Genomic DNA, 13,801 nt, shown 5'->3' with positions numbered 1-13,801 from the left:
GAGCTGTCTTTCGCACAGCAGGGCAGGGCTCAGCAGCACTGCTCCCACCACTGGCCACTCCTGGGCCCCTCCGGGGTGTCTCCACAAGGGAGCTCGGCAAGCGCTCTGGGGCTCTGTCACTTCCCATGAAGTTCTATTCCCGGCCAGTGTCTGCCATCCTCCTTTCCTCTCTGCCCTCCCCTTGTTCTGAGATGGACACAAGCGGGACTCCCTGCCACCCTGACTGATGGCCATCTCCCAACCCTAAACCAAGCAGGAGCAAGGAGCACCTGGACTCTAACTGCAAGAGAGACCGCTCCCAGATGAGCCTCAACAGCTACAGGTCCAGCACCCAGGGGGCAGAGACAGAATTGTTTCAGTGTCAAGAACACTCAACATGAAGTTTCCATTTTACCCATTTTTAAGTGGTCACTTCAGTGGTGTCCAGTACTGTGGCTCTGCGACAGACCTCCAGGATCCTGCTATCTTGCAGAAATAAAACTCCTACTCATGTTCAGCAGGTCCTCTCTCTTCCTCTCTCAAGCCTTCGGCAAGCACGGTTCCGATCGGCTCCAATCTCGGGCTCTAAGACTTTGGCCACTGCTGTCATCCAACATTCAGTTTTACCCAGGTAGTCGCGAGTGTGTGTGGCAGAACATCCCTCCTTCCAAGGCTGGGCACTGCTCTGCAGCCCCGATAGACCACATTGTGTCTTCTTGTCATCTTGGATGCACACACAAGTGGTTGCCTCCCACTTCTGGCTACTCTGAACACTGTTGCAGAGAGAGATGTTGGCTGAGGCCCTGGCTCAGGTCCTGTCCAGCACTGCTCAGGTTGGAGGCTGGTTTGAGCTGGTTTGAGCTGGTTTGAGCTGGCTCCACCACCTGCCAGCTTCTGATGACAGGAGCCCTGAGGGGGAACATGCTAGAAGCAGAAGGGCAGCCAGCTCTGCCATCAGCTAACTAAGGCCCGTTCACTCAGCGAGGCTTTAGCAGGAAAGTTGAAGTTCTTTTTCTGGGGCTGGCATTGTGGCACTACAGATTAAAACAGAGCTTGCAACGCCAGCATTCCACACTGAAGGGCTGGTTCAAGTCCCGGCTGCTCCACTTCAGATGCAGCTCCTGCTCATGTGCCTGGGAAAGCAGCAGAGAATGGCTCCTGTTACACACGAGGGAGACCTAAGGAGCTTCAGACTCCTGGCTTTGGCCTGGACATTCGGGGAGTGAACCAGCAGACAGAAGATCGTTCTCATCACTCTGTTTCAAATAAATAAAACAGATCTTTGAGAATGAACCTTTCAGTATAATGAGGTTGTTTTTCCCTGCCTGGCAGGCCCACCCTGTCGTTAACAAGGTCCAGGTGCTCCTTTGGCTGCAGGTAGCCATCCGGAGAGCAGGCAGGGAACAAACGGACACAGGCGGAGAGCTGGCTCCTGGCTATGCTCACGTTGCCACCATCAGGGAACTCGGGGTCAAGGCGTGTTATCACAGGTCTGCTTGTGGAGGGAACTCAGGGTCAAGGCGTGGTATCAGCAGGTCTGGTTTGGGAAAGTTTAGTTTAAAAATATTTGCTACTGTCTTTCCTTGCCAGCTCCTGCCCAGATGGCCCACGGCACGGTCATGCTTGCTGAGGTTTCGTGGTCTCGTGGCTGAGTGCCATGTGTTCCTCCTGGTTTCTTCCATCTGACCCTGGATTAGCCGATTGCACCACCTGGACCACACTCACGGCTGAGTTCCTATCAACTTCAACAAAACCAGTTACCGATGCACCCGAGGAACCAGAGCCACAGGTTCTAGATAATCTACCTGCTGCCAGGACTATGGGAAGACAGGCTGACAGGTGCAACCCTTGGGGAGCCCGGTGTGCCCTAAGGAAGGCCTGGGGGCTGCACATCAGGCTGAGCAGTGACTTTGCCTCTGAACAGCTCAGCTCGGCAGGGTCTCCAACTTCAGCTCCAGGTCCCACTGCAGACCCCCAAATCCCTGGGTACTCAAGTACCTTTTGCAACACGGTGTAGTATTAACATAGGCCTGCTCATGTGCCTGGGAAAGCAGCAGAGGATGGCTCCTATTACACATGAGGGAGACCTAAGGAGCTGGCTTGGAAAGGGGGAAGCCAGGACTCGAACGAGCATTCACACGGGAGGCCAGCAGACTTTAAATCTTCTTCAAAGTTACCATGCCTAGCACTTGTCACTGCTATGTAGAAAGTTGATCTCCTGTATTGTGTAGAGAATAATGACAAGGGAAAAAGTTTACCTGTATTCAGGACAGGTACAATTAAAAACTGCTTTGCCATCAATAGAAGACTGGATAAGAAAGCTATGGTTCATCTACTCTATGGAATACTACTCAGCTATTAAAAAAAACGAAATGCAGTTCTTTGTGGACAAATGGGCCTGACTGGAATCCATCATGCTAAGAGAAATGAACCAATCCCAAAAGGTTAAATACCACATGTTTGCCTTAATCTGAGATGATAAGATGACAACTTGGAAGATAGTACCTGTATATTGTAATATTAGTGCAATCTCTAACAACCTGTATCCAATGTAATAAGATAATGCAATGTAAACTATAAACCAACAATTAATGTCAAAATACTTAAGATCTACATTGAAAAACTGTAACACCTACTTTACCCTCAATACGCCATGTTAATCCGTGATGGGGGGAATGCAGGGAAGTCTTTCAGGACCATAAAAAGAGTGAGGAAAAAGTATAATATAGCCTATCAAGATCAAATCTGGTAATTCATAGACAACAGACCCAAAGCGGCACTAAACAATAGCAAAACTACTATACCAATGCATGAGGGGGGAACCGGCTGCGATCCTGACAACCTCTTAACAGGAGGTCATGTGCGTGGAGCAGGAGGGCACTCCAGGGTGGAGCAGGTGGTAAGGAGGAAGCTTGGATCCCAACCATGAAGACTCCCAGACCCTCACCACAAACTATTAATACGAGCAACAAGGACTACATCCCAACTGCCTAGGAGACCACAGGGAACTGGATGCCCTCGGAGGCCGAGTACTCTGAGGTCACCCACCCTCAACCGGAGCTTCCGCAGGGAATGGAAGAAGTCCAAACACTACCGTGCAGAAGCCAACGTCATCGGAAAGACAACCAGAAGCCCTGAGCAGTTCGCAGAAACAGAAGAACGATAAACGTCCTTCGGGACCAGGGAGGAGAGCTTTCTCTGGTCTGAACCTGGCTCCACCTCTGGACCCCCACCCTCTCTCGCGATGACCATCGGGATCGCTTCGAAAACCCCTCATAGCAAACAAACAATCATACAAACTAAAAAAAACTAAAATAAATAGACAAACAACAAAAAGTAGAGCCTGGAATCTGACAGGAAAGAGCTGGCGTGGATTGGCTCATGCCTCGCTGGGTGGGACACAAAGATTAGTCACTCCTCACCATGGTGTTGGGGATATCCCTGCACACCCCCCCCCCAAAAACAAACAAACAAAAAAATGTTCAGCACCTTAATTGTCGACAAATGTCTTGTTAGAGTTACAAGCCAGTCTAGATTACCCTAAAATCTGCCAAGATCAGCAAAATTATACTTCAACACAACAAATGGCTAAATACTAAAATGAAATAGACACGAGACAGCTGAATGGTACCTTATAGCCATTTTAAGGTATATAGCAGTCGGTTCTGTATATAAAACTAAAACTGAAATGTCAATGGGCTAATCATAGGTTGTGGTTAAGAAATTGCCTTTTTTTTTTTTGTAACACACTGGTTACTCACAACCATGTCAATTCCATAATGTTGCAAATTGCTGTTGATGTTATGTCGGGACTCTTGGTTGAATGGGATGATATTCTGCCAGCTCTAACAATGGACCAGAAATGGTCTCCCCAAGAGACTGTTCAACCCATCTGGACAATAAATGGCTGGACTTTATACTTGGTATATGTTTGCAAGGAAAGAATCTTGATTGAATTTGAACTGTAATACTGCATCAAGGTGGAGGAAGCCACCAGGGGGGAGAGGCGTGGGGGGGATTCCCAGAGCCTATGAAACTGTAACATAACGTAAAATAATTAATAATAATAAAATAATAAAAAAACTGCTTTGGCTCTGCTGTTGGTTGGGCCAGTGGATAGGATGGGAAACCCATGGGCATGTGGGAATGACAGTGCTGCTGCTCCAGCTGTGAGCTGCCAAGGCAGAGGGCCCGTGTGCCAGGGCTAGCTGCACACTGCCCATGGAGGGGGTTCTCACAGTAGGCATTCTAACCTGCCATGCAGGGAGTTAACAAGAACCTGAAGCTCATGGGGGGTTGAGTGACCTGCCCCAGCTCCTGAAGGCAGGAAGTGGCACTGGTGTTTCATTTAAAAGCCTTGCTGTAGAGCTCCTAGGTCATTTAAAGTCATGATTTCAGGTCAAGCTCATGTCTGCAAAGCTGGCCTCCCGTGTGAATGCTGGTTCGAGTCCTGGCTTCCCCCTTTCCAAGCCAGCTCCTTCTAATGCGCCTGGGAATGCAGTGGGTGACACATGGTCCTAGTACTTGGACCTCTGTGGGAGACTCACAAATCACACTCCTGACTCCTGGTTTCAGGCTGGCCCAGCCCCAGCCATTGTGGCCATCTGGGGAACAAACCAGTGGATGAAAGATCTCTTTCTCTCGCTCGCTCTCTGTAATTCTGCTTTTCAAACAAATTACTCTTTTAAAAGGCATGAGTTATACCTGCTTTCTGTACTTCGGAAAGGTTGTTAGACAGTTGGTTAATGAAGAATCAGAGATCTTTCCAGTGAAAGAAAGAATGAAAAAAAAATCGAAGAAAGAAAAGGGCCTGGAGAAATAGCTTAGTGGCTAAAGTCCTCGCCTTATGTGCACCAGGATCCCTTACGGGTGCCAGTTTGTATTCTGGCTGCTCCACTTCCCATCCAGCTCCCTGCTTGTGGCCTGGGAAAGCAGTCAAGGACGGTCCAGAGCTTTGGGACCCTGAACCTACGTGGGAGACCTGGAAGAAGCTCCTGGCTCCTGGCTCCTGGCTTTGGATTGGCTCAACTCTGGCTGTTGTGGCCACTTGGGGAGTAAACCAGTGGATGGAGGATCCTTCCCTCTGTCTCTTCTCCTTTGGGTAGATCTGACTTTCCAATAAAAAAAAAATCTTCTAAAAAGTAGTGGAATTCCCCAGAGGTTGTCTGGACCCCCTATAAGCAGGAGTCTCCTGGACAGTGACCACTCCCTCAGAGAGGGGTCCTTCAGGTGGCCACGGGACAGGCCCTGGAGGTGCTCAGAAATCCTTGGCCTGAACTTGGGCAGGGCTGGGGCAGAGTCTCTGACTCATGATAGCCAACTCTTTTTTTTTTTTTTCAAACTTGACATAATTACAGTAAAAAGGTTCAAGCGGTACAGGAAGATGGGCAAAACAATTAGTTCTGTATTGTTTCCTTAATACCTCTGATGTAAAAGGGGATTTTAAGGGAGAAGCCCCACCCTAGGTCCCGGATGTGGGGCATGCTCCAAGGGTCCTGATCAAGTGGTTTTGATAGTTCAACAGTTCTGAATTGCTGCCACTCTCACCATTCCAAGGATGATGAGGTCGTTGGAGAATCCACTGATTGACATAGTCCATCATAGAGTCTCCATTTGTCCAGTATTTTCATTGCCAACATATAGCTGAGGTGGTTGATTGACTTGTTCTGTTCTCTGTCTTTTGATGGTTAGGGTTCTGAGTCTGGAAGCTCGATTGGGGGGATCCCCAAAGAAACTTGGTCTAAGGTGTTCCCAGACCAGATTCCCGTATGTACTAGCTAGCACAGGACCCTACACGGTCCATTGCCCCGATCAGCTGGTGGTTGCAATTGCTGGGTTGGTTCTGTTTCCATCCCTGTCTTCCACGGGAACCAATGGGTGCCACAGTCCAGCCTGGTTCTGTCCAGCACATACAAAGCCCTCACACAAACCTATGTGGGCTGCAGCCTAGTCGGAGTGACCCACAGTAACCCCCACCAGGTCCGCCCTCTGCCCTGGTTTGCCAGTATGTGTGGCAGACTAGTCCAGTCTGTCCCACATCCCCTTCTGCTCTCATACATGTCAATGGGTATTAAAACCTTCTTCCATCTAACCAACTTAACTATCCAGCCTTCACGGATGTTGTTGGGTGTCTCTCAAGCTACCCCAGCCCCTGTCCTAGTTTTCGTACCCTTTTGTGGGGGGTGGTAAACCAAGAGGGAGGAGCCCACTATTTCCCTTCCAGGCCACTCCCACTCTCAGATTATGCACTCTCCAGGTGGTTCTGTGGTTTAACTTGACAGAACTAGCTCCCAGTGCCAGCTGATGCTGTGGCTAAGCCCCAACAACCCTCACCCACTCTAATTGTACATTGCACCAGTAGGAATAATCCGCCCAGCCTGGTTTTTCCCTGATCTGGTCCACATGAGGCATGCAGGTGTTGTAGCCCTGCCTAGTCTGGTCTGTCTCCGTCCCGGTTCACGCTCTCCCGTGGGAGTAGCTGTCCAGCAAGGGAACCACCCCTTATTCCCCTGCCAACTCTGCCCCCTCCCTTCCTGGTTCTCACACGTGCTGGTTGGGTGCTGCGGTCACATCTGGCATGGGTAACCTCACCTTGGCATTCCGTAATGTGTACTGCTTTTGTCGCAACCGAACCTGGCTTGATCTACACTCTGTTCTGGTGTTCGGATTTGCCAGTGGATGACGTGAACTGATTCAGCCTGGTCTGCCCCTGACCTGTGCCAAATGTATGCCAGTGGGACACTTTCCATGACCTCTTGGCTGTTTCCTATCATGCTTCTTGTGCTACCTGCAGGGTCTGTGTCCTGTCAGAGGAGTTGCCCAGACTCCTCCATCAGAACCCTTCTGAGTGCCAGATTTCGTGCATACCAGTGGGTCCATGAGCCAGCACTACTCAGTTTGCCTCCTGTCCTAGCAGGAACAGTGGCTTTTCCTAACTGGCCTTCAACCCATTCTGGTTCTTGCTGTTGGATGTTTCAGCCCAGCCACGGCTTGTCCATACCCACATACGGCTCACACATGGCTTAGTCCTGGCTGAGTCCTAGCCTAGTCCAACCCACATCTACCCTGGTCCTCCAGAACACCAGAAGGTGTTGCAGTCTGGCCCAGTCTGGTGCGTCCAGTCCCAGTCCACACTTGTGCCAAGGGAGACTACAACTGTATCCTGATCAGAACGCAGCCCCATTCCAGCTCGTACGCCCCTTAGTGGGAACCTCCACCCAGCTAGGGTGTCTGTCCCCTTAGGTCCCCAACCAGGCTTGTTCCCAGCCAGTGTTCAGTATGCCAGTGTTTGCTCTGACTCAGCTTGGCATAGCCAGTCACCTGTCGCGACCCCTGCCTTAGACACTGTGGCTTAGTGTCCGTGGCTCACACAGACCGGTTGGTGCTAGAACCTAGCTGGGCATATCCTGTGTTCCATCCTGGTTTCCAATCTTACTTGTGGGTGAAGGTTTGCTCAATACTGCCCGGTGTGCCCATTCCATTGCCATTTCATACACTGACGAACCATTGGAGCTACTTTGCCCAGCTTGTCCGACCCCCCTGGTCTGGACCACCTGTTTACCAGTGGGAACTATGACTCGCCGGGGGAGTTTCCCAAGTTTCTCCACTTGATCCACTCCCAGACCTAGTTCTCATACATGCCATTGGGTTTTAGGCCAGTGCCTGGCATAGTTTGGCCTTCCTTTTGGCCTTGCATGAGCTGGTAAACGTTGCAACCCGGCCCACCCCACACCCTATTCAGGATGCACATTCAGGTGCTGCTGCCTTGACCAGTCCAGACTGTTGTGGGTTCTTTAATCTGTGATTGATGGCAGGCTCCCTGGTCACACCTAGTTTAGTCCATCACCACTCCATCTCTTGAAGTAACCTGTGGGGCTAGAATTTCCATAGGGTTTGGCCCACACATAATCCACAGAATCTTCCCCCGGATATGGTTCTCTAGTGTGTTTGTAAATGTCATGGCCCTGCTTAATGTGACTGGTCTCCACTGGGTCAGTTCTGTTTCCAGTCCTGTCAACCACTTGGACCAATGAGTATTGTGGTCCAGCTCGATCCTACCCACTTCATACTCAGTCCTCATGCAAACCAGTGGGAGCTGTAGCCTAGTTGGGGCGACTCCCCATAACCCCCACCAGGCCTGCTCCCTGCCCTGGTTCCCATGCATGCAAGCATGTACTGCAGGCTTGTTCAGTCTGTCCCACCTCCCATTAAGCTCTGGTACTTGTCAATGGGCATTGAAGCCTAGTTTGACCCAACCAACCTACTATCCAACCCACACACATACTGGTAGGTACCTTTCTGTTTAGCAACCCCTGCCCCTGTCCTGGCTTTCGTGCTATGAGAGCCAACTCTTACATATTCAAGATTTTGTCAAGCACGGTGCTAGGCTCGGAATGTGTTCCCCAAACTTCTGGCATTAGGATCCTAACCACCAAGTCAAGGTGAGATGCCATCTGAAGGTGGGGGTCTTTGGAAAGTCGTAAGAACCAGGGGAGGTCACAAAGGGAGCCCCAGGCTGTGGATCAGCAGCCCCGAGCATCCAACACTGGAGGTAAGCGCAGCAACCTGGGGAGCCCGGAGGGTGGAGTGGGGTGGGGTGCATGAGCAGGGCTGGGGGCAAGGCAGGAGAGACAACAAGCTCCTTGGCCAGTCTGTACACATCTCCCAGGGGCCCTACAAAGACCAGCTTGGCGTGGTGAAGGATGCCATGGAGTCCACGGCCTGCGTGGAGCTGCACTCCATCTGTCAGACCATCTCTGGGGATGCCAGTGGCTCACCATAGTGGACTCACAGTGCCCGGGTGGCATGACTTCCACCTACAGCTGGACCCCCATGTGTGGCTCCCAGATGTCCATGTATGGCTTCGGCTCTCACACAGCCATGTACGGATTGCAAACGTTGCCCCAGGATAACAGCCACAGAACCACATTATGGCTTGTAGACAGCCCTGCCTGGCGGCATTGCACTCCTACCCTAATAACCCCGACACGCTGTCATAGGCTGAGGAAGAATATAAATACGCCTTTGACAATGAGCCCATCCCTGCAGGCCTATAGGGGAACTCTGAATCCCCAAGGATCTGGCTACCCAGACTCCTGGTCACTACGCATCAAACCTCAGATGCTGGGGACACTGACTGTGCACAACCAGTTCTGCCCCTATGCTGCCTGCTCCAGGCAATGCTCCTTCTAGCCCAGTTCTGGATCCCAGAGCTACCACCAGGTGGTGCCAAGTCCTGCTGGCTACCAGAACACCCTCTCTCCAGCCAGCTACAACCCTATACGCCCATGACCTACCGCACTGGCCCCAACCCAAGTCTTGTTGGTCACAGGTCAGTGACGCCTGGAGCTCCCTCCCCTGGTGGCTACAGCCCTCACACGGAGGTGATACAGGACGGAGACCCAGACTCACACATGGAGTAGTGAACGGCAGAGCACTGAGCCGCCTCTGCACTCTCAAAAGCAAACACAGGTTTCTTTGAAGTCTAGCTCGCTGTTCTACAACTCTCGCACGTAACTCCAGCAAATGTCCAGAAGAGGGCGCGAAGGCTCTCTGAGCCTGAGCTTCCCAGCATAGTGGGATCTGTGCTGCCATGTAGGTGCCAGGTCCTGGGCTGTCCCCTTCCCCGCAGCGCCCGGCTCACCTGGGGTGGGTTCTCGATGACCAGCTCATAGGTCAGTCCAGCGGACCCGAACCTCAGGATGTCCCCAGGGATCAGCTTCACGGCCACGTTCTGGATGTGACACTCATTGACAAAGGTGCCGTTGCGGGAATTGAAGTCCTGCAGCACAAAGCTGCCTTCGGCCTCGTTGAACTCGATGAGCGCGTGGTGGTTGTCGATGTCAGGGGACTGCAAAGCAGAAGGACAGTTTTGGCCGTATTATAACAGAGGCTGTCCAGCACCCCCATCTCTCCCCATGCACATGGGGACGTGCCTGTGACCCCACAACCCACATACTAAAAGAAGGGTGCTGAGGGTCAGACATAGCAGGTGGCTTGCCCGTGGCTGTGACCAGCACTCTGACCCCAGACCTGGCAAAGGGAACCTGGGGAGCCCAGCAGGTGTTTACCCAGGGAACTGCCACTTCCTGTCTCTCACCCGATGTGGAGGTGCTGCTTGGGCAGGACGATGCCCGTGACCCGGCACAGACAATGTGCAAGTGTGGGGTGATGGGGCAGGTATGCTAGCTAAGGGAGTGTTGAGATTCATTTCTGGGGTTCATCTGCTTGTTCTTTGTACTTTTTAAGCATGCAAAAACTGAGAAATGGAGAAAAGCACTTAAAGATACAAAGATTAACCTATCAGCCCGGATCCCTGCCCCCAGCAGGGGAAGGCATGGTTAATGCACTCGACCATCTATGGGTGTCTTAAGAAGGTTTGTTTATGGCTATTCATTTGAAAGACAGAAAGCCAGAGAGAGCTCTTCCTTCTGCTGGTTCACCCCCCCCAAATGCCCACGGCAGCTGCAGTTACGTCAGCTGAAGCCAAGAGCCTGAGGTTCAACCTGGTCTCCCTGTGGGCGGTGGGGACCCTATAAGTGTGGCATCACTACTGCCTCCTGTGCGTGTGCAGTGGCAGGAGACTGGAACTGGAAGAGGAGACAGGACTCGAACCCAGCACTCTAGTGTGGGATTCAGGCATTGCAAGGAGTGTCTTAGCTGCTGTGCTGGGCAACCAGCGCTTCCGTATGATTCTATACTTACATCCTTTAAAAAACGTCTAAATAAAATTGCTCATGCCTTACCGACACAGATTTGCTGTTACCTTTTAAAAAAACTTTCCCATGCCACCAACTATTTCTTTCGCTTCTTAAAAGCCACTCTGAATCCATCCAATCGAAAGGATGGTGCACCTTCCAGTGGGTTGGGGGTAGTGTTATGATTTTGTTTCCTCCAGGGAAAGGGGTCCCAGCGGGTCTGTCTGGTTGTTGTTGCTGTTGGGGGGTGTGGACCCAACAGTGCCTCTGTAATTTCACCTGGATTAGAAGCATGAGCAAGTCCAGTGGCCAGGAGGTGGCACCATATCCCAGGGCTGCGAAGCCCAGGAGGGGAGGAAGCGTGTGGCCTGTGGGCTGCAGGGAAGCCTTCCTCTTTTTTAGGGCCTGAGACTTTGAGGTGATTTTCTGGGCTTATCTTCTCCAAGTCCCTCATTCAGATTCACACTTAGAAACCCAAACCCATTGTATAGTAATACCCAGGAGTTTACATTCCTAATTGTGTAAGTATCAACATATTCATACGTGTGGTAGAGCAATACCATAACATTAATTGAACATTACATTGCCAGGAGGTTTGCTAACTGCTTCACTGCACTGTTACAGCTCATCTTCATGACAACCCAGAGATAATTTTCTGCTTTATACATAAGGAAATGAAGACACAGAATGACTGAGTTTATGCAAAGTCCCCCAGCTGGCTAAGCTTGGCTGGCACCCAAGCTCGCTTCATTCAGATGTCTGTGTTGTCTATCCACATTGCATGTTTCCACCAAATACTTTGGCACCCACAATGTGAAAACAAAAGAAAGTTGGAGTGTAGAGTTAACCGCAGCCAAAATAGACTTTAGAAAAAGAAAAGGTGTGAGTGATGAGGAGAGGCATTCCATGATGTGGAAAGGGACTAGTTCTCCAAGAAGATGCAACAGTCCTTAATATGTATGCACCCAGCAACAGGATGTCAAAATACAAAGGTCAAAAACTGATGGAACAGGTGCACGCGGCAGCAAGTGCTTAGAGCGCTGCCTGTCAGAAATGGACAGATCCAGCAGGCAGGTCAGCAAGGACGCAGCTGACCTGGGCAGCACCATTAAGCAGCCAGATGAAAGGCACATTTTTACATGGGATACTCACTGAGGTGGACCGCATTCTTGATGACACCCCAGCCAACTAAACAACGTAGAGAATGCTCTCACAGCATGATGCAATAACACAAACCAAGAGGACTGGAAGATCCATACACGATTGGTGAGAGAAGAAGACGTTTCTAAACAATGCAAGGCTCAAGGAGGAGCCATAGGGAACCAGAGACAGAAGAGCAACGTACTCCCAACACAAGCAGAACAGAAACAAACACAGGAGCAGAAATGAATGATATTGAAAAGCAGAAGTTTGGCTCTTGGGCAGGATGCACAGGACTGACACGCCTCAGCGGGCTAACTCAGAAACAAGGAGGGAAGACACAAGTGGCTATGATCAGATGAAGAAGCTGGCGTCAAAGGAAGGAAAAACGTCACAGACACTTCTCCATCTGTAGCACGGATGTGTTGGCGGAAACAGACCAACCAGTTCCTGAAAAGACACAATCTACCAGAACCCCCACAAGGAGAAACAGATGTTCTCAATGGGCCCATATCCATTAACGAATCAATAACCTGTTGCTTTCAGGATAGAAAACATCAGACCCAAGATGGGCTTGCTAGAAAGTTCCACCGAGGAAGAACTGGTCCTACTTTCCTGTGAAGTCTTCTAGAACACGAAGTGGAGAGAAGACTTCCGCACTCATTCTACGAGGGCACTAATACCGTAGTGCCAGAACCTGAAGAAATCATAGCAAGGAAAACCACAGTCCATTCTCTCCCACCAGTACAGAAGTGGAAATTCCAACCAGTAATAGCATATGGAACCCAACAAGGCATTGGAAGAATACCAGGGGCTGGTGCTGTGGCTCATCAGGCAAAGCCACTGTCTGCGACGCTGATGTCTCACGTGACCACTCATCCCATAGGAGTCCTGGCTGCCACACTTTTCATCCAGCTCCCTAATAATGTGCTTGGGAAAAGCAGTGAAGGATGGCCCAAACACTTGGGTTCCTACACCCATGTGGGAGATCTGAAAGACACTCTAGGATTTGAATTGGGCCAGCTCAAACTACTGGATGGAAGGCCTCTCTTTCCTCTCTCTGTAACTGTTTCAAATAAATCTTTTAAAAATAATAATTCATGGGCCCGGTGGCGTGGCCTAGCGGCTAAAGTCCTCGCCTTGAACGCACCGGGATCCCATATGGGCACCAGTTCTAATCCCGGCAGCTCCACTTCCCATCCAGCTCCCTGCTTATGGCCTGGGAAAGCAGTCGAGGACGGCCCAAAGCTTTGGGACCCTGCACCCGTGTGGGAGACCCGGAAGAGGTTCCAGGTTCCCGGCATCGGAACAGCATGCACCGGCCCGTTGCGGCTCACTTGGGGAGTGAATCATTGGATGGAAGATCTTCCTCTCTGTCTCTCCTCCTCTGTGTATATCCAGCTTTCCAATAACAATAAAATCTTTTAAAAAAAAATAATAATTCATAGCAACCAAATAGGATTTATTCTAATTTATTTGAGAGGCAGACAGAGAGGGAGAATGGGTTTATGACTACGAGTACAACAGAGCACACTCCCTTATTTTGGCTTACGCCCATATGCCCACAATGGTTGGAACTGGACTGGGCCGATGAGCCAGCAACTCCCTCCAGATGTATCACACAGCTGGTGGATCCACCCGACCACGCCCAGTGTCAGTATTAACAGGAAACTGGAGTCAGGGAATGGAGCCAGGAACTAAAACTCAGGCACTCGAACCGGGGACACAGATATCTTAACCGCTTCCCCCAAAGCCAGCCCCAGATGTGAAAGTTTACAAAAGTCAAAACAAGGGGGTGGGGTTGTGGCATGCCAGTCTAAGATAGTGCTTTTTAAAAAAAAAAAAAAAAAAGATTTAGATTTATTTATTTTATTGGAAATGCAGATCTACTGAGAGAAGGAGAGACAAAGAAAAGATCTTCCTTCCATTGGTTCACTCCAACAATGGCTGGAGCTGAGCAGATCTGAAACCAGGAACCAGGAACT

At 50.5% G+C, this 13,801-nt stretch overlaps 1 protein-coding gene across 4 annotated transcripts in view; it reads right to left on the bottom strand.

Moving 5' to 3' along the window:
• The window catches only part of FHAD1 (forkhead associated phosphopeptide binding domain 1), a 111,161-nt gene that overhangs the window by 80,492 nt on the left and 16,868 nt on the right, over positions 1 to 13,801 (bottom strand). For all 4 annotated transcript variants that reach the window (XM_058675520.1, XM_058675528.1, XM_058675506.1 and 1 more), the window contains exon 3: positions 9,623 to 9,829. In XM_058675520.1, the coding sequence (XP_058531503.1) occupies positions 9,623 to 9,829 (207 nt within the window). The remainder of the gene's footprint in view (positions 1 to 9,622; positions 9,830 to 13,801) is intronic.

Source organism: Ochotona princeps, chromosome 2, assembly GCF_030435755.1.
Source record: "Ochotona princeps isolate mOchPri1 chromosome 2, mOchPri1.hap1, whole genome shotgun sequence".
NCBI classification, from domain to species: Eukaryota; Metazoa; Chordata; class Mammalia; order Lagomorpha; family Ochotonidae; genus Ochotona; species Ochotona princeps.
This window is presented reverse-complemented; position numbering and strand designations above follow the sequence as displayed.